This window comes from Indicator indicator, chromosome 7 (genome assembly GCF_027791375.1).
Source record: "Indicator indicator isolate 239-I01 chromosome 7, UM_Iind_1.1, whole genome shotgun sequence".
NCBI lineage: Eukaryota > Metazoa > Chordata > Aves > Piciformes > Indicatoridae > Indicator > Indicator indicator.
This window is the reverse complement of record NC_072016.1, coordinates 15,426,362-15,452,830: the sequence shown is the minus strand read 5'-3', so window position 1 is coordinate 15,452,830 and position 26,469 is coordinate 15,426,362. Positions and strand designations below refer to the sequence as shown.

Here is a 26,469-nt window from a genome sequence, read left to right as displayed (position 1 = left end):
TTAATGGGAAATCCTATTCTCCAGGATAATCTTGTTCATACTTTCTTGTTTTCCAAACTATGCTGCCCTGTGCACCTAAGTACCAACTCCAAGTTTCTTGTCAAACACTTATTAAACAAAGCGATATCTACCTTCATAGAAAACCTGAGATTGTCCAATGTTTCAAGCCTTTCCAAATCTATAGTTAATATGGGACTTCTGACATCTCAGACTGTGATGCAAGGATGAGATAGCTGACATCTTCCAAATCTCCCAGGAGTGGTGTTACAGAGTCAGCTGTCACCATTATCTGCATCCTTCTGTGACTAAGGGTTGTGGACTTATCCAACATGCAGTGTTTCTTAAAAAGAAAGATCGGTGCAGAGAGGTTTGTGTGTTTATCTTCAGCATCTTGGATACATATCCTTGTTACCTCTGTATTCTTTGCTTGTTTTCCCTAAAGTAACTATCCTGTCATAAATCTGAAACTCACAACTGCATCTCTGCCTTGTTTCTGATATCTTGCCTTTCTTTGTCTCCATTCAGTTAGTGTTATGTTTGCCTCACTATGTCCTGGCTTGTTCTGGGAGATTTTTTTATTACCTTTTTTTCCCCACAGCCACATCTGATCCACCCTCTTTTCTTTCCCCTAGAAACCTGTAAAAGGATGCACAGACCAAGATTTGCTCTAGGGGCTGAAACTAGCACATGCCAGGCTGCACATATGTTGATGTAGACTTCTCACTAACCCATTCATTTGCTACCCCTTTGTCAGATGAGTAGCAAATTATCTAATGAAAAAACAAACATTGATGTAGTTAGGTATTTTGATGCAGTACTACGTTTTTTGTTTGGTTCGGTTTTTTAAGTAAAATTTTTGGTTTTGAAATCAAACAAATATCTCCTCATGTTTCTTGTCTAAGCCTCTTTCAGTTAGAATTCTGATTTACTGCTAAGGCATTTTGATAATGAACATGTTTGCTCACTGATGTCCCAGTATCTGAAAAAGTAGAGCAAGCTCTGAAATAGTTTTTCTTCACTTATACACATTGTACTTCATCTGAAATGTGGTGTGCAGTGCAAACTCAGCCCTGAAAAAGCATCTTGTTGTTATATGTTGTTTTAATCATAATAAATGGATATATTTATTATGATTAAAACAGGAAATACGAAAACGTAGAAAATACACATTAAAAATAAATTAAAAAGTAGTTTATTGGTTATTATGGTAATATATTACATAATCAGTGCATTTTATATTAATACATTGCTATTCATATATTAATATAATTAATGAAATATTATTAAATACAAATATTGTTATAATATTTGGCCCTGCTCTACTGAAGGAAGAGCTTTGTTACCAAAGTCAAGAGAAGTAGAATCACACACTTGGATGAGCTGCAGTGGTGAGGGAAACAACTAGAAGAAGAGATGTTAAATTGTTGTGATCCTTAGAAAAGTCAAGGCTATAAATCACTTCAAACAGAAGTGATGACCAAAATCAGTTAAAGTCCACATTTCTCTGAAAGTCATAAAGTCTTACATTATTTTTTTCTTACTGACTTCAGCAAGGAAAGAAATCCCAAGAAGCTAAAAGACCTTTCAAACAGACAATAAATTAACTACTGAAGCGGAATAAGGACTAGCCATACATCAACAGAAAAAGCTTGAGCACAGACAGGCTCTCAATCTAGGTTAGAGAAAGGCTCAACTGATAAAGCCAAGAGATTTAAAGAAAGAAAAGACAGACCAAGACCAGACAGCTCCTGAAATAATTGGTAATCAGACATATTTGTTATACTAGAAATATAGGACAAGATCTTTACCTGGTGTAATTGGCATAGCAGCACTGGTGTAATTGTGCTGCATAACTGCAGCTGCAGATGTTGGTCCATGTGGCTTTACTCAAACTCTTATATTCACATTGGAAGTGTAACTTGATCTTTCAGTGCTATAGTCACTGTTCAAAGGCACCATTAAATTTCAAAAAGCAGTTTGTTTCCACGCAATCTAGTAAATTTAGTGGGCATATTTTTTTTTTTCTTAATAAAGGGTATTTCTAAGCAATATAAATTCTTTGACCCAGCTTCTTCTTAAATGATTTATTTTTATAGTAACAAACTGGAAAGCAATGAATTATACTAAACTTTTCTCCATTCTTAAATCTTTATTACAGGAAAAAAAAAAATTACTAGGACAAAAGATGCATCCAACATTCACACCTACTAAAAGCTTTTTTGGAGCCAAAGACCAAACAAATGGGTTAGGCCAACTTTGCTCTTTCCTTACCAGCAACTCAAACGTTTTGCAACACATTTTTACCTCTCCCATTATTGGTATTCCTCTAACACCTGAACTCTTTAGATGGTGTTCTTGTTTCTCCAGGCTCACTAGAAATGGTGGGCTGTACAAGAATTAACCTTGCTACCTTTCTCTTTCTTGAAAACTGCACTAACTGTGCTCAAGCAACCTGGTTCTTCCCTTAACTCCTCGTTTATCAAATCTGTGAGGGGAAAGGTCATGTAATAAACCATCAAATTAGTAAAGGATGAGTGACCTTACAGAACAAATTCTGGCTTTTCTGCAAGCTTCAGAGCTTCATGCATCCCTGCAGCTGACAGCTTCCGGTTGATGTTCCTATATCGGCACTGCAGGAGGTTGCGGTAAGTTGTCCTCAGGTCCCGATTGAAGAAGGCATATATAAAAGGGTTAATGAGAGAGTTTGCATAACCCAACCATAGAAATATTCTCTCAACCCACAGTGGGATACAGCTGCATGCTGTACCACAGATGAAGGGTCTGGCAGTGGAGAGGAGGAAGAAGGGCAGCCAGCAGATAGTAAAAGCCCCAACAATAATCCCAAGCGTGGTGGCAGCTTTCTGTTCTCTTTTAAAGATGGAAATGTTTTTCTTGTCATTCTTTAGGAGCCGTGAAAAGTTAGTACATTCTTCAGATTCCTTGTACAGTTTTACTACTCCATTCATAGAAACCCCTTCCACTTCTTCTGGACGGGGGAAACCAGCAAACTTGTGTTTAGCAGCACTCCTCTTGGCAGCTTTGTAAATCTGATAGTACATGAAAAGCATCACTGACATCGGAATATAAAATGCAACTGCTGTGGAGTAGATGGTGTAGCCAAAGTCTTGACTAATCAAACAAACTTTTTCATCATTTACATTTTGGGCCCATCCAAAGAGTGGGGGTATAGTGATAGAGGCAGATAAGAGCCATACACACAGGATCATTTTGGCCATACACTTCCCATTCTGCCTTACAGGGTAGGTGAGAGGTCTTGTTATTCCCAGGTACCTAGAACAATAATGTAGAGTTACTACACAGTTGCAGGGGTTAGACAATAAAAGTTATTTCACATAATCTGCCCTAAAACAAAACATCTTTGGCTAAGATTTTATTTTTCCTTTTTCAATTCTCTCTTTGCGTGTGTCTTTCACGCTGAAATCCCTGATGTTGATACTCTGTATAACAGGTCTTTTATTCTAGTAGGTAGTCACCTACTGGCCATAATGGATCATGACTTTAATGAATTTGTACAGTCTTCATTTTTTGGCTTTCAAGGAAATTCTGAAACCTACATTCTATTTGGCTAACTTATGGAATCTTGGAGTATAGATGACCGCTCACTCCACAAAGCCTAATGATTTTTGGTGTGAGTTGAAACAAGCATGCATTCATCTTCATTCTTTTTATGTATTCAACAGTTATCCCTGCCCCTAAACTGATATGATGAGTTGTATTTCTTACCTCCATTTTTCAGAAGGGTACAACAAACTGCACATGTATGCCGAGTAGATTATTTCAATTCTACAACAATTTTCTATCATCATGCAATTACTTTAAAAAAAAAAAAGTTTATTCAGTGTTCAAATTTTACTGAACCCAATTTTACTGAATCAAATTTTACTGAACCAAATCTCTTACGGTGAAAGAAAACCTGGGGGGAAAAAAAAAGTTTTACAAAAAGCTACATTTATGGTGGTGGTGGTAAATTGTTAACAAACATGAAAAATGTTTATAATGTCTTGACTGTTGACAACTTGTTTTGTAAGCTGTGATATTTAAAACTAGGGGTTTTTTTTTCTAACTAAAAAAAAAATTACAAAATTTCTACGTCCCTATAGTTGGACAGAAATATCCTAGGTTTATATTTACTCTCAGCTTTCTGTATTTCCTCTCTAGCTATGTGATGCTTTTTTCCACACCTAACATTGACTTTGAAATTTGTTTTCTGCTCAGCTGGAACTTGCCTATGAGTTATTGTTAACCTCTCAAATTGCTCTTTGTTTTCCTCCTCCCAAAGGAAATACTGAGAAAAATCACTGTGATTCACTTTGTAACTTTTAAAAGGAATGGTTTCAAATCAGGTTTCCAACGAGCATTTTGCTTTCAAGAGGTACTAGTGTTCAGTTACACAGTGAGGTTTTTGGAGCATTACAAACAAAATATATAGTAGCATGACTAAAAATATTTTCGGGGGAGCATTTTTTTTGCTCTCCCTGTTCACCTAGCAAATTAAACGAGTATTTGCCAGGCTCAGCAGAATGCTGCATTGTTGATTTTACTGCAATGCAGTAAATCATGGGCAGTGCTGCTGCTTTACACAAGCACCCATGTATGTTACAGTTCTAGAAGAAAAAAGCAACATCTTTTCATGATCTGTTCTGATGAGTACCAACATTTGCTCTTAACAATGTCATTGATTTTATATTACTGCTGTGGCAAGTGCTACACAAAGGACAGAATTGGGGGGTTTATGCCCTATTCTCCACAACATGCAAAAAAAAAAAAACGTAGAGCAGGCCAGTATTTTACCAATGAGGCTGTGCCTGCTGAAGCCATGAGAGAGGAACAGTTATTAAAATTGTCCAGGATTAGAGCATTGTGATACATGGACTATGCTATAACATTTATAACTTTTATAAAACAAAAGGCTGTTTCATGCACCCCTCTCTGTTAGCACTAGAATATAGACGCTGGGCCAGGTATGGTGGCCACTGACAAACTCTACAGCCCATGGAATTTTCTGGTTTACAGCACATCAGCCAAAATTCTTTGCGCTGCCAAGATGCTGAGAGTTTTCTGAAACACTCCAAGAGGTAGAAGAGCAGGGTTAATGCAGTTAATTTCCATAGTTAACTGCCTAAGGAATACATTGTACTGCTTCCAGTAATGTAGCTGCAGCAAGGTTATTAGCTGGAGTCATCCTGGGACAGGAGTGGCACACCCTTAAAATTTGTCTGAGAATAGCATGATTTTGCTACAAAACAGTTAAACATATCCTTTGTGCAGAAAGATTACTTATCAGTTGCAATGTGTGGCTTTGAAAAACTCTTTTAAAAGTTGGCTAACCTTCCCAAAGCATTTTTTTTACCTGTTACCCAACTGGTCATTAAAAATAGCACACTTAGGAGGTGAGCTTTATTATGTAGCTAAAAAAAGTTAAACTGGATTTCTGTAAAAATCAGATCTGTGGGTTCTACACTCTGAATGCCTACTGAAGCATTCTCATGCATCAGAATATAACAAAAAGAATTCATGAAAGCAGAAGTATACTGAAAAAAAATTAAAATTCATTAGTTTTGCCCTGGCACCACTCTTTTGGAAGCTATCTGAGCTTCAAAAATGTGATTTGAAATTAAAATATGTTAATTAACATAAAAATACACCAGCATCCTTTCTGCCTTATCCGTTTTGCTAAATGTAATATGATAGGGAAAAGAAGTCAGCAAGCATAAATGAAGGAATGTTGCTTTTTTATCACTCCATTTAAATCTATTGTCCTTGAAAACTTCCTTGCAGTTTCAAAATAATGTAAATTTCTACTGTTGTTCAATACACTAGAGAGTGTCCAAGACATAACAGATTCATGAACTTCAAAAGTATTGTGCCAAATTCATGGTAAAAATATGGTTTGTAATGCTGAACCTTCCCCAAAATCCTCCACAACCAACAACAGCAACAAACGCACTAAAACCAATCAACCAAACAACAACAAAACCACCAAACCTCAAAAGAAACAAACAAAATCCCCAAGAACAACAACAAACCAAAACCAAACCAAACAAAAACCCTTAAAGGACATATAATTCAAAAATATATAACACCTTGAGGCTTGCTGCTGGAAAAGAAAGAATTCAATTTCCCTAAAAAGCCCATTTCATTTAGCACAGCTATCTCCCACAAGAAAGAAGTGTCTCAGACTTGTAATTCTGAGATTTGTTTCTTTTAGATGCCACAGATGTTCCTTTTGATCTTGTGGGAAAGAAACTGTTCCTCAATTCTTGCTTGTAACAGAAGGGCAACGCTATTTCCTGTTCTTCCTTCTCTGAACTTCTTGATTGCATGGTTCTGCCAGACAGGGCAACGATCCATATTGCATCTAGCACAGTGAGGACTTTATCTAGGTAACCACCCAAAAGCAGAGTATCACAGACTCATGGCCCTTGTTTCTGATAAACTGACTATGGCATTTTCTCACTCAGTGTTGACTGATGCTGTCTGCAGAATGCTGAAGTGCAGGATGCTACAGCAAACAACTGTTAAGCAACATTATGAGAAGCACAATGCATTCTCCAGCTATGGTCCTGCTGTCATTCCAAGAAGAAAGGCTCCTGGGTGAGTGGACAAAAATGAGAAGAAGAACTTGTCACTAATGTCTAGAGGGTGAATAACAAACAAACAAAGAAAATAACAACAACGAAAAAATAAGATTATAGGAATTTTTTTTTTTTGCACTACACACTGGAATTTAAAAAACAGTCCCTTGTCAAAATCAGAGCAGAAATTGTAGACAAAAAGGAAGGCAAATGGTGAGGGACAGAGCACATGTAGGAAGAGGTGTAATTAGTTTCTTAAAACTTTTCTCAGTGCCTCCTCTTCAACACTGCATCAGAAGCTGCCTCTTGTGCTGCTGCCCAGAGAGATTGTGGAGTCTCCTCCAGAGACTTTTAAAACTTGCCTGGAGGCGTTGCTGTGTGACCTGCCCTAGGTGATCCTGCTTTGGCTCGGGGGGTGGACTAGATGATCTCCAGAAGTTCCTCCCAACCCCTACCATTCTAAGATTCTATGATTCAGGGGTGAGACACACTCAGGGTGCCCAGCTCTAGGGAGGAAAAATGATCTCTTCTGGAACTCTGCTCAAATGTAGGTGGTAGGTAAAGGAGTCTTTCCTTCATGGGGTGATATTGTTGGCTGTTGCATACAACTGACATTTGGCACCTTCACTGAATGAACACCAGCAATGAAAAAGGTAAATGAGTAAGTCCTTTCTTTCCTTTTGCTTAAAAAAGAAAATAATTGACTCCCTGAGTTCCAGTATTCTTTCCTGGTACCTTTAAATTGCCACCATTTAATAGAAGGCAATCGTTATAGACAATTTAATGGAAAACCATTATAACTGTATAGGACTGCACCTGAGATCATTCAGTATGTGGGTTTTTTCATTCTAGTTTTTTTTAATACTGATGCATTACAACAGCCACACAAAATAATTTTTATCCTACAGGGCTAAAAAAAGCCTCAATTCTCACATGAACTCTAGCTCACACAGGCATTTCTTATTACAGCATGCTCAATATATTGAATGTTATAGGAAGTGTTGAGATGGATATGGACCATAGCATGGTACATGGCAAAGGGAACAGGTACCCACTGACCCTGGTGTCTGTTTCTGGCACTCCATGACGCTTTGTATTCCCTCTTTCCCTTTCCGTTTGTCTTAGCTGTTTGCTTGTTGTGATGGCTGTCATATTTAATTGCTTGCACAGTGATTATCAAACTGGAAACTGGACCGCACCACTGTGTCCCACTAGATGTTGTTATACTTAAAATATGAAAGGCTCATTATGGTTTATTTTCTTGTAAATACTTTCATTTCATTCCCTAATCCCAGAAACTGCAAAAAGTAGTTTGCTTTATCTGCACTACCACAGAGTGAGTCAACATAGCCATCTATTTATCATTCACATTAATAACTCTCATTCATGGCTGAATTGATTAGTAATTCTGCAGATGTATAAGAAGAGAGCATTTTTTCCTGTGAGAAAAAAACATCAGCAGTGTCAGGTATGATAGCATTTCACATCATCCAGGTATAACTTGTGTGTGTGAACCTGATTTTTTTTTATCAGCAGCAGCAAAGTTCATTTCCTTTCCTTTGAGGTTTTTTTTTTTTTTCCCCTGAGAAAGATAAACATAGCTGAAATGTTAAAGCCAGAAAAATGGTGGTTTTTTCATTGCTATAGTGGAAACTGTGATGGGTCAAGTCTTTTTTTTTTTTTTTCCAATATGAAGAAAGCAAACTGAGGCTTAACAGCTACACCAAATTCAACAATAGAAAGAAAATACTAAGAGGATGGTCCAATTTGGGATCCTGTGTCCAAAACCTGTCTTTATTACCTCTGTTACATGGCTAAAAGATAAATGAAAAAAAAAAAAGTAAAAGGACTTGCTTCTCACTGTGAGCAAAGTCACAGAGTAACAGAAAACCTAACAGCCAAAAGCATTAAAACTGTTTCAAAGCCTGCTGCCCAATGCAGTAATAAATTGAATGCACCATGACATCAGCATGACTTCTTCTGCTTTTGAAGCACACACATTTAATTCCTTTGTGCCTGGTCTCCATGTACTTTATAAGCAGATAGAATTCCATTCTAATTAGTCCACATTTGTTTCTCAGAATTCACTGACTTGATCTAACTGATTATTCCTGAGTCAGATTAACATCCTTCACTGTTTGACTTAACAAACCAGATTGGCTTGGTATGGAATAGAATTTGAAGCACTGTACTGGAAAATGATAGAGATGCGTATTCTAGCTATTTCTTGACATATTGTTTTGTTATTGCTTACCATCTGACTAAGAATTGTGCTTAAGCTCAGGTTCTTTCAGTTCTTCCTATTTTTGTATTTTAAAAGAGCCATAAAATTATTTTATTTCACAGGCACAAAAATGCTTACTTGCTTCCTTTTGTGCTTTTTCTAGCAAAGTAGCTTCCCGTATCTCCCTGTATCAGTTTCTTTGCCAACCCACAGCTATAGAATTCTGCCTAACAATTTGCCTGCAGTAATGATTTATTTGGAAGAATGATGTTGATCTACTGATCTTCCTTCAGTGGCTGTGATTCCCTCATGATCTTTCATAATTTTTCTGTTTAATTCAATGCAGCATTAAGAGATGCTTCACAAGAATAGGAGTATGATGCATTCCTAAAAGCTACCCAGCACTCAGAAATATTCACCCTAGTGAAGGATCAATCTAGATTTTTTTTTCCTGATACTTTGATACATTAAACAGTAAATATAAATATAACAAGTTGAAGCAACGATCAAATACATTATTTCTATTACGGCTATGTCAAACCACCTAACAGAAATTGTTCTTTTCAAAGATATTGTGTTTACACTAAGAGATGTTCTGTCCCATAGACCTGGTTTTAAATAGAATGAGGTATACAAACTGATCGGGGAAATACTATTCCCATTGCATAGATAATTGAGATGGAAGTAAAGGGATAGAAACATAAAAATACTTAAGTACTGAGGCATGAGCATTGCAGTGCATGACTAAGGTGTTATAATGTGAAAAATAACCTTGTTAATTGCTGTATGGCAGCACTGATACCTGGCTTTCTGCAGTACAGGCTGGCCTCATAATCATATTATGGTAACCATGAGTTTATTGGCTGTGAAGAGGAAGATATTTCAGAGGCAGTAAAATACTTCTCTCCTTCCCAGAAGAGAACAAAATTACTGATTTAATTGCATATATAACAGCCTTCAGAATATGAATTAGGTGACTTTAAACCTAAATATTTTAATACGGTTAGACTGAGACAGCAGAACTAACAAAATCAAACCAGTATTCAGTGGAGGAAAAAAAACTTTGTTCAACAGTCCTGTGCTCCATCTAGTTAAACGCTGCATCTTTTCTATGTAATGAATTACTACATAGTTTATAAAAAGTCTTATCACAGCAGCCAGCTCCCATGTCTTGACTGCATTTGCTAGAAAGGGTTAAAGCTCTCCTTCAGCCTTCTTAGTAGATAGTGAATGCAGTAATGAGTGAGAAATCTCGAATGTATGGGTTTATATCTATTGTTTTAGATGCTTATGCTTCATGTTCCATACAATTTCAGCATCACTTTTATTATTGAAACAGCAATACTGTGATTTTTATACTTGGAAGAATGAGAATTAAATACTTGGTTTGCTTTCAGCAAGATTAACACTTCCCATTATCCCTCATCTTGCTCTTCATTAAACCTATTTCCTTAAATTTACTTTACAAGAGGAAGACATTCAAACCTACTGTTAGATAGGGTACATACTGAATACAGTACTATATTTTTATTGTACATGGTAAACGTTCTGATTTATTTTTCATTTTTCAAAAGAAAAATTTTAGGGGCGTTATTTTTTATGGAAATCAAGAACTGTAGGCTTTCCTGGTAGAGGGGGAGGATTAAATCAATCAAAATTAAATATCTAAAGGAATGTAATTTGCATAGTAGAAGATTATGTTCTCCACTCTTACATTCCTTTCATTTTCTCTGTACTTTCAGGGACTTTCTTCCTCTCATATTGCATAACTTCACAGCTTCATATTTTTCTTATTTTTCCTTCTTCTACTTCAGGCCTTAGCTCCTGAGGAGCTAATTTCATGTTCTGATCCTTACTCCCAAGCACTTTTACCTCCTGCACAATAAATCTCGCTGTCCTTTTGGCAATTGCAGTCTGTCAGAAGACAGGTGTTAATGATGATCTGTTGCTGAATGCCTACATGTTTACAGGATCTGAAGCCTTAGATGATTCATTTGCTCATTGGCCTTAACCACCTATACAACTGAATATAAGGCTCAAGTCACTGAACTTAATTCGATCCTATGGGCTAAGCAGTATAGAAAAATATGAGTTGGTTGTCATCAGGATAGCCCAAGTTGCCCAGCTGATAGGCAGAAGTGCTCCACAGAGTTAATACTTGCCAGTATAAAAGCTTTATTTATTGCTTTGCCTTTGCTGTGAAGGAGAGTAACGTTAAGCAAAGATGTGAGTTCTTGAAGCACCAGCTGAGATTAAATGCCTGCTCTCTTAAAAAGAGGCAGTTCATTAGCTAAACAAAACAGAGGAATGGAAAAGAATCCATTTTTCAGATTAGGAATTGGAAATCCCTATTTTCCTCTTTCAAGTTCCACCCATCTTAATCCTTTTGTTCCTCACACTCAGGACATTGCCAAAGCCAATGAAGATTTCAGGGTTTTGTCAGTTTGCAGTACTTCTAACATTCTGGGTTTTCCCTTTATTGCCTTCAGAGACAGTTTTAGTTCTCAGACTCCTGACTTCCTAACAGAGTTCAGATCTCTTACTCTCCCATATCCTGACTGTTGTTGTCCTGTGGCAAAGATGAGCACTCATGATTACAGGCCAGCCTACCAGCTTCAATTCAGGCCACAGGAGATGTGCCAGGACACAACCACCAGACATGCCTTAGCCTTGGGTCCATCCTATTCTGTGCAAGCATTCAAGTAAGCTGTAATAGAAATTGCAGCGTGTTTTGCCTCAGTTCTGTACCCTGTCAGGCATCAGAACAAACACCTCTTAGCTGAGCAGAAGCAGATTATAGCCCACAGGATCTGTGCCTATACTTTGGCCAATGTATTAATCTACCATGCACATACACCAGGTGACCCCCTTGTGTCTGGCAGCAAGGTAGATTTCAGGATGTATTTGCTAAAAACAAGTTGAAACCAGAGCAAATTCCAGGAGGATCTTCAGAGGGTACCAGAGTGCCAGCAGATCCACATCAGAGGATGCCTATGTGGATGCAGCTGAGGCAGCCTGGAGAGTTTTTCAGGGTGGATGGTGGAGTCTCAGACTGGGAATGAGACACCAGGCCTTTAAACAGTTCTCAGGAAGAAGAGGTTGTCAAAACAGTACAGGGATGTGCTGCTCAACAACACAAAAATGCAGATCTGCTAAGCTCCTGTGCCCGCCTGAGTGCTATGACCATTCCCTGGCACCATATTGGCATAAGACTCAGGTGTCCTGTGCCCCTTGCTTTTCACTGGAGAATCCCTCAGTGCACAAGGAGATGGAGAGAGCTCTGGGAACCTGAAAACCAGGGGTGGGGGTTGTGTTTCTTGAGGTGAGCTAACAGACACCTTCAACTAAAATGTGTTGGGGCTTGATTTTAGAGCTATGAAAAAGCATCTTTTTCAAAAAGAAAACCCTCATCAGATTCCCATGAAGTAGAAATGGCTAAGGTGATTTTTTCCAGCCTCACTATGTGAGTCATGCTTGGATTGACACTAAGCATCAGCTTAAAAGGAATTATTTTGAAAGTTATAATGGTGTTTCAAAATGAAAGCCTCCTACAACTTTAACTAGAAAATCATGACTGATGTCTTAGCATGATTAAATGAAGCATTTCGGAAACTTCCACAGTATAAGTGATGAATGAAATGAAAAATCACAGTCTGATGAACCACTATATTAAAACAAAGTATTTAATACCGCTGGATTAAAACAAAGTGTCTTCAGGGAATATCTATTTAAATGTGCTGATATTTATGGCCTTGCTCTTCCTTCCTTGAATACAAATGTATCTCCAGATGAAGCACTTAAGAAACAATTCCTTATAGATTACTTCCCCCTTCTTTCTCTCCCTCTCTCTAGACAGAAAGAGTACTAGAAGGACCTGGTCCAAATTCTCCTCTTTGCTTCTCCACAGCAATTTTGCAAGAGCCCTAGGGAACACCTATATAGTCATATGGTGGAATCTCAATACAGAACTAATCTACTTGGACAGTTTGGGCTTTGTCCCTAGTTGTACTGGCCTGAGGGCAGGTCTGAACTTGTCAAAAATCACATGAAGATTTTGCTAGGTTCCTCTGGATCTGGTATATAAGAATTGTAAATGTTCACCTCGAGTTTTATTTTTTTGCCCAAATTCAGCAGGAAAAAACCAAACCAACCAACAAACAAAACAAAAAATATATAAATAAAATGTGTTAGATACACAGGAAAATCTGAGTCTAAAGCAAGTTCAATTAGAAGTCTTGTTTCTAAAACTTTGGGATGTGTAAAACCAACAAACAAACAAACCAAAACAAACAATATGTAAATAAAATGTGTTAGATATACAGGAAAATCTGAGTCTAAAGCAAGTTCAATTAGAAGTCTTGTTTCTAAAACTTTGGGATGTGTAAAACATCTTGTATAGAGTCTGTACAGAGTCTAGGTTTCTATAACATGGAAATGTCATCCAGAGCTACCTACTGGTGCTAGAAACTGGGCACTGTGGGGTTTAATTGCACTCCTTTCCCGAAAAATATTTTAACTGCAGTTCAGTGTAAAATACTTTTCACTAATGTAATCCCCTCACAAAGGAACTCTCAATGCAATTATGTCTGAAAGCAAGAAGCAAACCCACTAACAGAATAAAAGTGAAAAATGGCAAACTGAGGTAGTGAAGCAGCCAAAGCATCTAAGTTATTTCTGTTGAATAGCAAAGTCTGAGATTAGAAAGTATACACCAATATACCCTAGCTAACTTAGATCAGTGATGCTTTACTTGAGAATAGCAGCAAAGAATTTTTGTAAGACAGGGTCAATTAAAAAAAAAAAAAGGGGGGGCAAACAACCAAAGTACCCAAAGCATGAGGTAGGCAGTTAGTGACAAATTTCCACTGTATGAGCAACCAAGTACAACTCTAGTCTAAGCACTAGGAGAAGAAGCTATCTCTGCTCAAAGTCATATCCAGATAGGTATCTAGCAGTGCTTTGTGCTGTGTTCCAGTAAAGCTTTAAAATTGGCCTTCATTCTGAATTCTACACAGGATTTTTATCCTGAATTGAGCTGTTTGAAACACAATAGTGAACCGGACCTTGCTGCTCACATACAAGCAAATGAACGGAACCAGCTTGTTCTGAAGTATCAAAAGAGGACACTGCCAGAAAATAATTCTAATTGCCATTCTAATGGCTGTAACAAAGTAAAATCTAGGAAAATTGTTACAATTGCATAAAATATTTTTATAACAGAACATCCCATTCTGATTGCCTACAATACGTGTAGACTCTGGGCTTGCTTGTCCTTTACAGTAGTAAAAGCATGTCTCCACTTCCTATTATGAATAGGTCCTGTCATAGGAAGAAATCATAACCTGGTTTGGAAAGGGAGGCAGTGGGTCGGAACACAGCAGGAGAGAAAGGTATCAAGGAGAGGCAGGATGATCGATCAAATTGTGTATCTGCAATTCAAAGTTTTTACAAACCTGTTATTCACAGTCCTTTCCAACAGAAACTTCTGGAATGGGGACTTACTAGAAGATAATAATGTGATTCCTTCCCTCTAACTTATACAAGCAGCTATTTATTTGCCATTTATTGATTTTTTTAGCAGTATATTTTTGCTCAGTATGTGGTGCAGAATAAGACTGTCATGTCTCATCATCTTTCATGTCAGTTAATGTGAGCTCTGCTCTAGCTACCACATCTCTCAACCATATGTCATTTATTTTCTTAACATTTAGTGTTTTAACTAACACATTTATTTACAACATGCTTATACACCAGATCCTCAGTTCTCCCTTCACATGTAAAGCTCCTGCCTGATGTCATTTATCTCAGAAAAGGCCTTGCTCAGTGATGTTTTGGAATTTAATGTCCGTAAATGAATTGGTCAGAACGAGTTCTCCTCTATAAACTGGAAATAGACAAATTGTAAAAATGTAATATTACTTTACAAGTAGTTCTTCCCCTTGCAATCAGTTACAATCCTCAAATACACAGCTCCAGGTGCTCTTTAACTGAAGAAGAAGGTTGAAGGGGATAAACATCTGGTGATAAGAAATAACTTCAGGAAACCATAAACTGTTGTGGGTGAAACCATACATTCAGACCTTTATGACCACAATATTTAATAGTTAATTTGTCATAATATTTATTCATTTTAACCAGCACATTTGGGAATGAAGACATTAATGGCTAAATGGACACCACTTCTTTCTAGCTAACTAGTCCTCCACTCTCATGAACTTCAAACCTCCTGGGTCTTGCTCAGACCTGCCATGCTGTGGTTCTGCGTGACTGCCTTTTTCCAGCTTGCTGCTTCAGTAAACTTTAATCCAAATCCAGGAGTCCAGACTCCTCATTTCAGATGTCACTAGTTCTGCTTTTCCAAAGGCAGCTCCAAGTAAGCTTTGAGATCTCTCTATAGGAAACCTGACAAAAGATTAGCCAGGATAAGGTGTCCTTTTTGTCTTGTTGAATAAGGGTCTACCCAAAATGAGTTTTCACTGCAGTATATTCTTTTCCTTCAAGGATGCCTTTCATCATTTTCCTCCATTTTAAAATCATGCAAAATCTGCAACACTAAATATTTTTAAAATACAGAGCAAATTTCAACACAAAGCAAACTGCTACCACAAACTTCATAGGTACACAGTACATCCAATCTACAGAAAACCTTTTGCTTTTCTCCTGTCAAGAAAGAACTTTCTGGCCCTCTGGCTCTCTTCTCCTGGGCTTTTTGTACAGAATGACAAAATTTCAGGTTGGATTCACCCCCTGGTTATCCACAAGTGACCACTTGTCCAGCTCATTCTATGTGGGGGGGGTCACATTTATTTTACAGGACCTTTTCAGGTTCCCCAGAATTTAGAATACCTTTATGCTGAACCAAAAATAGACACAGCCGATAAAAGACCATCTTCTCCTCCAAAGTCTGTAGAGATAGCAAGACCTGGAGATCATCAAGGATCCCAGGCTTCTCTATTTGTTTTACAGGTGCTACACCACACATGAAAGCACTGAAATATGTGGGACCAGCAGAAAGAAGCCCTTCTTTTCATCTCTCAGTGAGTATGCCTTCCCTTTACTTTTCTCAGCAGCAAGTTAGCAACCCTGAGGTTCTTAAGTGACACGGTGAGATCAACCTTGTGTGGATAAAAACTAAAATACCAAGGTTTATTGCTGTGCCTGAAGCTTCCAATAGTATCAGTTCTTATTACCATGCTGACAACTTCAAAAGTGCGTTTGAAATCAGGAGCAGAACTTTGACATCAGTGTGGGACAAATCACCACAGCTAGCCTATAGACTTCACAGGAAGCTCATTACAAACTGCAGTTATCTGGGATATTTGATAAGACAATCCCTTTGCTTCAGCACTTAGGAAGCAGTGCAGAAGCTCCAAGTTAAGTGACAGGTTTTGGAAATGTTTAAGTTCCTTCTTGCATTGTTTAATTCACAGACAAACAGTCTACTATGCTATTTTAATTTCAGTTATTTTTAGAAATGAAGACTGTGTTCTGCTAATGGCCAAACTCATTTAGCAAAACCAGCTTTTTAATATGAGACAATACATTCCTGAGAGACTACATTTGGTATTCTTGCTAAAACTGCTTGTGCTAAGAAGTAGGTCTGCCAGTGCAGACTCTCAGGGTAAAAGTGAAAATGCAGTAAGTAACAATGGGGGGGAAAAAAAATAAAGTCTTTAGAGCCAAAGCTGTACTATCTTTAGCATCAAAACATCTTGTTAAACTATTAAAGAAAAGCTTTCCATCTTGTCAGAAGCTGTTTTGTGTCATGGGTATAAATATTTCCAAGCAATTCATGGTGAGACAACACGCTCTGACTTTGTTCATGGATTTCATACTTCAGCTGTTTGTTAAATGTCAACTTCTAGAGCAAATAAACAAAATTTAACAACCCACATGGAGAACTGCTTACAGAAATTATTCTGGCAAATGGTACTGTGTATCTGAAATATTTCTTGACAATCACAATATGTTTTCCTGATTTATATTCATGATGACAGTTGTGGCACAAATTCTCCAGTAAGCTTAGCATCACATACTTCTGTTACCTGTGCTCATGCCTTATGTTTCCCCTTTCTAATTTTTTTGCCTATTGCCAATTTCTAAATACCTGTTAGTAGAATAAATTCTCTCGGCCGCTTTGATTCAAAATTCCCTGCTTTTTCTGGTATGGGAATAGTTATAGCTAGTAAACAGACACTATTGACAACAGATGGGTGTTTTTGCAGCTACTTTTTGTCACCCTCTCTGGAGATCTGCAAATCAAATGTTGAAATACGTTGTCCCTAGTGAACAGTTTATAAACAATGTACTTAAAGAAAGCTCTGTATCTGTGGCTCAATTTAACTTGCAGCACCAATAGGCCACATTTCTGATGTCTTGAGGTACAACAAATTCTGTCCAGTCTTCCTCTCATCCCTGAGCATTTTTTCCACCACTGTTAATACATGGCAAGCTGATGCTTGCTTCTCAGTCTGCTACAGCCTGCAAGATAAATGGCTTCTAATGTGAGAAAACTGCTGCTTTTCATACGGTTCTACTTCCACTTCCCATAATCTCCTTAAAGGAACATAAGCCACTATAAACACAAATGGATAACTAATTTTCCTTTTGCTTATATTTTAGAGTTTCATGAGACAAAAAAAAATTGGTTTCAGCTTTTGACAGTACCAAAAAAGTACCCATTTCCTTAATATATCTCAGGAAAAAACTTTGCTGCCAGCTTTTTCAGCAAGACACAATGTACCTCTAAGAATAGACTTTGCCCTGGTTTCTCCTTTTAAAAAAGAAAGAAAAGAAAATAAAACGTTATTTTTGTAATGTCCTTTCGTGGTTTTATGTTTTGGGTTGGTTTTGTTTAAACACTCAGGAAATGTTTTGCAATGAAATAGCCATCCATGATGATGTTAACCCCCCTCAGAGGTCTCTGGTGCTAGGTCACAATTTAGTAGCAGAGGCCAGTGGAAAGACAAAAAGAATATACTCAGTACTGACTTGACTTCCCTGCACATCTCAATTCTGTTTCTTATTAGAACAGCTGTAACTATTAGAAATTTCATTCTTTTCCATACATTACCCCAAAAAAAATTTGTTTACTGTCACAGGTGAATCACTACCTGAGTTGCATACATGCTCATATATATGGAACCACCCATACAGACCAGATAAACTAGATGTCCTATATAAAGGCACCTGATTAAGCAGCAAGAAGAAAATCAAAGCTTCTGTATTCTTTAGTTTTGTTATTTTATGAAAAACCATCCCTAAGACATATTTAATTACTGGACTCTTTTGGAAAGGAAAGCTTAATCTTTATAGTAAGAGTTTGCTCAAAAGATGTCACCTGTTTTTTCCTATATTCAGTATACTTAGGAATAGATACACCACGAATCAGTCCTTTAGAAACAGTTGGCTGTTCAGTGTAACACAAAAAAGCTAAAACTTGCAGCTTTCCAGCTGAAAGAAATTATCTTTGCCTCACAAACAGTAGTGACTCCTAGGACAGAACTGCATTGAGAATTGCCTCATGATGCTCATGCTTTGTACACTCAGATACGAGAATTTGTAATTTTATTCCCCATTCTTTCTCGCACAACAACTGCATCTTGGCAGATTCAACTGCTTCTCAAGCTCTTTCATGTTCACACAAGACCTACAACAGCTGCCTTTCTTCATATTTCCTAGTCCACAGAGGAAGGACCAGATCTTTGTGTGAAATACTGACAAAGAAGGAAAAATAGATATTTGTGACCAAAAGACAGGACCATCTGTACAATATCACTTTCAGATAAAATGGGATGTTCTGTTTTAAAAGTTGCCACAGATGTTTTCAATAAACTCTTTGAAATTCAAAAACAGTATTAAAAATAATACTGGATTTCTTTTAAAGAAATAAGATATTACCCTTATATAATTTACAAGGATTTTTATAAATAAGTTTCAGATAAAATTATTCCAGATAATTCAAATAACATTCCTTGGTTAATTTCTTTTCCCCTAGAAGGTTGTGAGAGCATGCTACCAATGACACAGTAGTCTTGCTTCAAACACAATATAATGACTACAAATGCTTTGATGTTTCATTCTACTATACTCATTCAGTTCAAGAAAACATTCTAGGAAAATATAGTTTGATACCAGTGTACCTAGGTTACACTACACCATCATGCCAGTATGATAGGTATTTGCATTTTCGTGATTTATATTAGGAGATAGTTCTGAAAACTCCTTTCTCTCTTCAAAAACTAAGTGGAATGTTTCTAGAATTGTATTTTTCCTGTGAATCTTGAAGCAAATCCAACCTCATTTATGGAAAGTATATTTATGAACTTGACAGGAAGAAAATATTTTTTTTAATGTCTCCAGAATGCCCTGCTTGGCAAAAATGTGAATTAATGTTCCCTTACCTCTGACTACCAGGCTCCTTTGAAATGTCTGGATGAACCCCCAAGAATTAGAGACCCCAAAATCACTTCTGAAAACTCATCCAGTGTTAAACCCTGGTAGAAGCAAACAGAAGATAGTTTCAAATGCAGGGGGGGAATGCAATATCCAATGTCAAGAGAAGGCATTCACATAAATGTGATCTAATTGCATGTTTCCTGGTGCTGACTAAACTGTAATTCCCCATTCATGCATACCTTGGAACATTACCAGCTGCAGTCACCTTTTCAGAGCTTCTTTTGCAGCTCCACACTTCATGACACCCTTTCATTAACACCACATAAATGCAGCCAGTATATAGCAGCAATAATCAGTCTACAAATTTTTTCTATGGCATCTTTTACCTTCCTAAACTTTGTCAGCCCCTACTACTGTGCAGCCACAAGACACATCTATCACACTTCAGATTTTATGCCTGTTCCCACTAGAGAAGGACAAAACTTCCACTCATTGTGGTGGTAAAAAACTCCCACCTTTTCTCCTGAGTTGTTAAGTCTTCACAAAATAATCAGTGTTTGATAAAATATCACTACCTCCCATCTTATTTATTGTGTATCTGGCAGGCTGGTCATAAAGCATAATGTCTCTGGAAAGTCATAGCAAAATAATTCCTAAGGCCAAGACTAGGTTACTGCATAAGTAACTTCACCTCTTGGAGGCTGCCCACATGACATGGGAAAAGATACCTAAGAATGTCACAGAAAGGTGCTCAAAGAAGTGTGATTGGTTAGTACAGCAAAACACCTCATCTTCATTTACACTTTTGAAGCTAGCTCTGAGTGAGGTACACATTGCACTGCCTTATACTAAATGTATCCAACTTCCAATTCACTTAATCTCAGAATTTGGGAGCAAAACTTTATGTTGTACCTCTTTCCAATGTAAATAATAAAACAGTAATTGCAGGACTGTTCAGTAAGAAAATCCTTGTAGAAGAGAAACTTGTAGAAGAATGTTAAGTGGGTTACATTGGAAGAACTACATAAAAAGGAATGAAAATACATCTGTTTTTTTCCACTTTATTGTACCAGTGCTGCCTGTGTCTTTCATAAAGTAGACAAGTTATTTACAGACTTAGGAGTACAGCTGGGGTTTGGGCTGAACAATGGAAAGAATGGCTTTTCTGATGGTGGTGGTAGTTAGCAATTAGCTGTTATATTGATCCTAAAACCTTTTTCTGCAGTATAGACCTTAACTGCATTAACTCCATCACACACTTTGCCTATAGTTCCTTGCAGGTTTTTCCTGATCCCTCAGTAATTTCTGTGTAAATAGCTATACTGAACAAACTGCCACAGTGGGCACTGCTGCTGGGTGCCCAGATTTATTCTAGATCCAAAATGGATTTTGTCATATCCATCTTACAGATAGGACACATTTTTCCCTATGTGTTTTCTGAAGGAACCAAGCAGGGCTAGCAGAACAGACCACAGCTGTTCCCACCCATGGCCTGAAGGTGGTACTGAACAGGAAACTATGCAGGGTTCTTAAGTTAACATTAGGCTTCCAAAATCACTGACAGAGTTTTCAGATCACATTATAAGGTTTGGATATAGGCAGAATCTAGACACTTGGATTCTTTTTAATGTGCTTAAGTTTTTAGTTAAATTTAATCCCAAGTTCTGCCTGTGAGGCACTTTGAGACACCTCAGTTCCCTGGCATGCACCAAGGACACTGGAAATGGTGAGCTTTTAAGGACTGACGTATTCTAAAGTGAAGCATAAGTATTCATACTTACTTGGAGTATGGCAAAAGGTACCAAACAGGGAGGGAGAGAGAAGTGATCATTGCATACAAAAATCTCATGCTCAACAGAAAAGCACACTTTGGTGTCATTTCCATACACACTGTAAATCCTCATCAATTTAATGGAACTCTGGAATACTCATGAATTCTTGGCTAAAATGCAGACTGGAAAAGTTCCCCCAAAGTGCTTCATTATTTGTGTGAGTGTGGGGAAAGTGTTATAATTCATCAGCTCTCTCTGAGTAGTTATGTTACTTTATCACTTTCTAAGCCAAAGAGCTATTCTTGAACTGAATTTAAAATTGCTACCTATGCAGTTATCCAGTGGATACTCTCAAAAACATGATGAATCAGCATACAAACACCACCAGTTTAAATTAAATCAATTCCCTTTATATGTTCATTCACCCACTAAGATACAGTTTGCATCTCTTCCTCATAATTCACCCCCAATGTTTGCTCACTCTTAAATGAAAAGTAATGTAAATGTGATATCATTTAATTCAGAAACAGAAAAGGGGACCCTTACGAGAAAAAAAAAAAGCAAGCACACTAATAAGAAATACTTAAAGGAGACTATTGGTCACTGAGGCACAATTATCCTGCCAAAGTCTGTGTAACTCCCACCTCTCTCCAGAGCTATCATGGATGGTGATTATAGTGAAGGTATAAATTATTATCTGGATATCAAATGTCTTGTCTGTTTAATCTTTACAAAATTTGAAAATGGAGAAATACTCTTATCCCTCTGTCACCTCTGGTTTAGCTCTGCCAGACTTGCCTGTAAACAGACAGCCTTCTTCCAAAGAAAGGGCTTAGATAAGATAGAGACGCCTCAAAAATAACATACTTATCTCAGGTCACCCTGACTAAAGATCTGTGGAAGTTTTCATGTTGTGAAATAATAGGAAAGATATGATCTGAAGAATAGCATAACAGTCCAAATCTTGGTATCATTACTGACATTATCTCATCATCTCCACAGATTTATTTCTTTGTGGAAAATGAAATTATCTTTTCAGACGAGATTCTTTCTTGTGCATCCTTTACAAAGCTAGAGATCCCCATAATGGCACACAAACACCAACCAGTCTCCATTTTTATACAACTCAGAGTAGAAGCTACTTCAAAAGTAAGAGCAGGGCTTCATGTGTCTGACTGGGGAAATACTACTGCTGTGGTTTTTTTCCAGCAGTATGAAACCCATTCATAGACTCCATGCTAATCTGCATCTTTCAGAGCTTTCCAGATGATAAATTCAGCTGAAAAATACATCCACCACTAAGGGCAGCAAAAAAACTCTCTGTGCAATGGGCCTGCCAGCTGCTGGCATTTCATGGTTCTCAGTGGCATGAGCTGAGCAGCACATACTTACACAAGGGAAACAAATCAAAAAATCTCTTTAATTTACTCACTTTATCCTCTTTGGAAGGGTCTTGAAGACTCTTTTTATATATTCTTGTGTCTGATAAAAGTTAATACCTCTCCTTACAAATCTTGCCTGTTTCTAACAAACAACTTTTGTTGTTGTTTTGTTTTAAGATTAAGTCAATAGTAACATTCTCTCAGATATTTATCTTCAACTGAGTCTCTTACCTACTTCAGGAAGAATCTAGACGCTTAACAATGAAAATTTTAAAATACCCACTTGCTGTCTCTGCACTGGCTGCTATAGCCTCATCTTTCCTTTCAGAAGAGACTTTACTGGATCACAATAAAGGCTTCCTAAACTGTCCTAAGGTGCCAGGTGGCAGTGCAACTCATAACTACACTTCAAAAATGTTCCTTTTTACTGTATCTTAACCCTTCTCCCTAAACAAATGTATTCCATGTGCCCCCAGGACAGGTGACTGTGTTATAAAGTTTAAGTGTATCTAAACAGGACTATGGATACCAGCCAAGTTGAAGGACAAAGAATTTCATTCACTCCTTCTGTGGTTCTGGATTTCTTGATTCGTGTTCTGTTTGTATACTTTGAACTGAGATAATGAGGGCTGCATCACTGGAGATCTTCTTTTAGATAATATAAATATGCAAGTGTTTCCATCAAAACCATGGAAAAAAGGTCCTTGTGAAAGTGGTCCAACACTCTAATGTGCTGTATATGTGGTGATTTGCAAGCTCCTATACTACATACAATACTTTATCTGAAGGTACTTATTTTTTCAGAGATAAATCCCTCTCATTGATCATTCAAAACTTCCCTAACTTCTTAAGTGTAAGAACAACTACCCATAAGATGGTATCATTAAAATCAATGCTACACTGGCAACATCTAATCATTCGCATTTAATTTTCATCATTTCTCCCTGGTTTGCATATTTTGCACATATTCACTATTCAAAAATCAGTTAACATCCCAAGCTAGATTTTGGCGTGACCAAGGAGTGTTACAATAGTATAAGATGATTTTTTTTTAAAAATAGGATTACAAATCATGGAGACTTTACTGCCAGGTGGCAGAGACATTTTGCTAATGAATTGCTGGCTTGTTTCCTTTTATTTATGGCATCACCTATCTTGGCTATGTAATGGATTTAGATGACATAGGTTAAAGCATCATGATTCACACAATTTTGATTTCAAGCAGGGAATAGACAACAGTATAGTTAATGATGAAGAAAACATGTTCCATAAACATCCAGTGATAGAATTGAGGACAAGAGGAGAATAATTCCGGTTTAAACCAGTGCTTGTTCATGAAAATCAGACATTCATAGTAAGTTATATTCTGTTCTAAATACATAGCTGTATCTCTTGTTGGTATTTTGCGTGAAAAGGGAAGTGGAAAGAGAATGGAAAGCAGACAGCAAGAGATTAAGTAGTCACTGTGACTGGTTCAGTCAAAGCCCCTGTTAAGCATACAGCTGTACTGTGTAAATCAGTCATGCAGACTTACTTGGGTAAGAAAGCTTAATTCTGTTAAAATGCCTTCAAAAATATTAGAAATGGAGGCAGAGAAGTCAGAGACGGATGGAAATACTTTATGTGAAGAGAGAGGAAAAATTAAATTACTTGTCTTAAAACAGGTTAGAAAAACAGAATAATATTGGGAAGGTAGACAAGCCTATTCATATTTCTTACAATGCTGGAGTTAAAAGACAGCAAATTTCAAGGCAACCAAAAACCAAAGCAAAGCAAATAAACAAACAAAACCCAAAACAAACAAACAAAAACACAAAAAAAAAACAAAACAAAACCCCACACACCAAAACCCAACAAACAGGCCACCACTCTGCCCCCCCCAAAAAAAACCAACAAAAAACCCAAACAACAACCAGAAGCACACACATTAAAAAAAAAACACAACACAAAAAAAAAAACCCACCCCACTTCATCCCTTCAAGATTTCAAGTATTCAGTCACAAAATAAAAAGCATCGATGATCAATGCAGGGGATGCTTATACAGGACTTAAAGTTTTGCATTTAATATAAATCATGATCCTCCCTGGCAGGAAACAACCCTCAGTTATTGTGGGAAATTCTTTTGAAAGAGTATTTCTTTGCAGAAAGTTAACTTTTTGAAGTAGACAGCCAAGGCTACTGTTGAATATTGGACTCGATAAATTACTTCTACAGTCTACTTAAGAAGTTCTTCAATTGCTGCTAAATGCATTGAGTTGTAATGAAAACAGTCCTCCTCTAGATGCTAGAATTCTTAGCATACTCTACAGAAGAGAGCCTAGACATGAGTAAATGTGAGATTTAGGTATGGCCTTAACATCAGATATTAATGCCTATGATCCTCGTCTGCAGGCTGTATACACCTCCATACTGCTCTAGTGCCTGTATCTTTTGGAAGCTAAGTTCCTAATGACCATAGCTTGGGTTTTAAGAGGACAGAAGAAATTTTTAAGCAGACAAATCTTTGAAAGCAATTTTTCTTTCAAATAAAATATTATTTGTCAAAAATGGTTCTGTTAACTTGAAATGAAAATATTCTTGGGTTGTAAAATAAACCCTTAATAACTCTCTGATCTGGTAAAACTCCACTGAACTCAACGATGTTACATTGTCACAGCTTCAGAAGAATCAATTCAAACCTAGTTGTAGTGTAAAGCAGTTTAAAGACATACGTTGTAAATTCTAAAGCAGCTGACTGCAAATGCCCCATTACTTGTACAGAGCCACAGTAAACGTATAGAGTTTATCACCGGATTTGTTCTGACACTTTGACTGCACTGGTAGCAGGGACATTTCCCAGAGGGATAAGAGGGCACCTGGCTGGGACAGCGGGAGGCAGCACGGACTGCTCCCGCAGGCTCCTTCGCACAAGACAGGCTGCGAAGCTTGCTCTCGCTTCTCTCCGCGCTTTTAGCATGGCTACAGCTCATTTCCAGAGGCTCCTGGTGGAACCGCTTATAGCAGATCCCCAGAGTCGCCCAGGTTCCCGGGGAGGCGGGCAGGGCAGCAGTGCCGGTGCCAGTACCGGTGCTGCTGGTCCTGGTCCTGCCGGGAGTAAGAGGAGCAGCGGGAGGGCAGGGCGGGTCGCCGGGTGTCTCACCTGTCGATACTGATCACGCAGAGGGTCATGATGGAGGCCGTGCAGCACATGACATCCATGGCAATGAAGACGTTGCAAAAGAGGCGTCCGAAGATCCACTCGCCGCCGATGAGGTCGGTCACGCTGACGAAGGGCATGACGGCTAGGGCCACTGAGAGGTCGGCCAGGGCCAGCGAGACGATGAGATAGTTGGAGGGCTGCCGGAGCTTCTTCACGAAACAGACGGAGATGACCACCAGGCAGTTGCCGGCGATGGTCAGCAGGGTGATGAGGGAGAGGATGGCCCCGATAATAACTTTCTCCACGTTGCCGTAGCTGAGGATCTGCTCCCCGCACTGGGAGTCGTTGGCTGGGAGGGGGCTCGCCGTGGGCAGGGCCGACGCGGGAGGAGACGGGCCGAGCTTCGCCAGGCTGCGCGGCGGCCAGGAGTCGGCGATCATCCTGCCGCCGCTCAGCGCCCGCGGGTCCTCCAGGACCGAGGGCCGGAGGTTACCGTAGAGGTGACTGCCGTTGAGGGCGAGGACCATGTTCGCGTGAGCTGTCCATGAAGCCCGGCCGCCCGCTCGCCCGCTCTCCCCGCCAGCCGGGATGCTCGGACTCCTCCTTGGGCACCCGGCGTCGCCCGCCCCCTCGCAGCCGGCTCTGGGTCCCAGCCTTCAACTTCCCCCGGAGCAGCCAGGCTTGCCCACGGCGCTCTCCGGGCGGGCGAGCGGTGGGCACGGCGTCATGGCCCCCTGCCCGCCAGGAGAGGGGCGGTCGGGAGGGTGGTCTCTCCCTGCCCACCACCCACGACTGCTTTCCTCCGCCGCCGGCGGGGGACGCGGTGGGAGCCGCTCCGCCCCTCCCGCTGCCTCCTCCCGGCAGGTTGGAGGAGCGCCCCTTCACCGCAGCCGCGCTGCGCTGCCGCTTCGGGCCACGGCTTCGCCGCCGCTCCAAGCGGGGCTCGCTTCGGGAACC

At 38.8% G+C, this 26,469-nt stretch overlaps 1 protein-coding gene across 1 annotated transcript; it reads right to left on the bottom strand.

The window, feature by feature from the left end:
* Positions 1–2,540: 2,540 nt before the first annotated feature.
* Positions 2,541–26,039, bottom strand: HTR7 (5-hydroxytryptamine receptor 7). The gene is made up of 2 exons (XM_054382491.1): positions 25,513–26,039; positions 2,541–3,291 (listed from the first exon to the last, which is right to left on the bottom strand). The coding sequence occupies exons 1-2, from the start codon at positions 26,037–26,039 to the stop codon at positions 2,541–2,543; spliced, it is 1,278 nt and encodes a 425-aa protein (XP_054238466.1).
* Positions 26,040–26,469: the final 430 nt, after the last annotated feature.

What these genes read in the sequence shown, in the direction of transcription:
- HTR7 (XM_054382491.1), bottom strand. Translation starts at nt 26,039, where the DNA reads ATGGTCCTCGCCCTCAACGGCAGTCACCTCTACGGTAACCTCCGGCCC. An exon ending in TGCGTGATCAGTATCGACAG is followed by an intron (nt 3,292 to 25,512) that starts GTGAGACACCCG and finishes TTATTGTTCTAG; the next exon opens with GTACCTGGGAATAACAAGAC.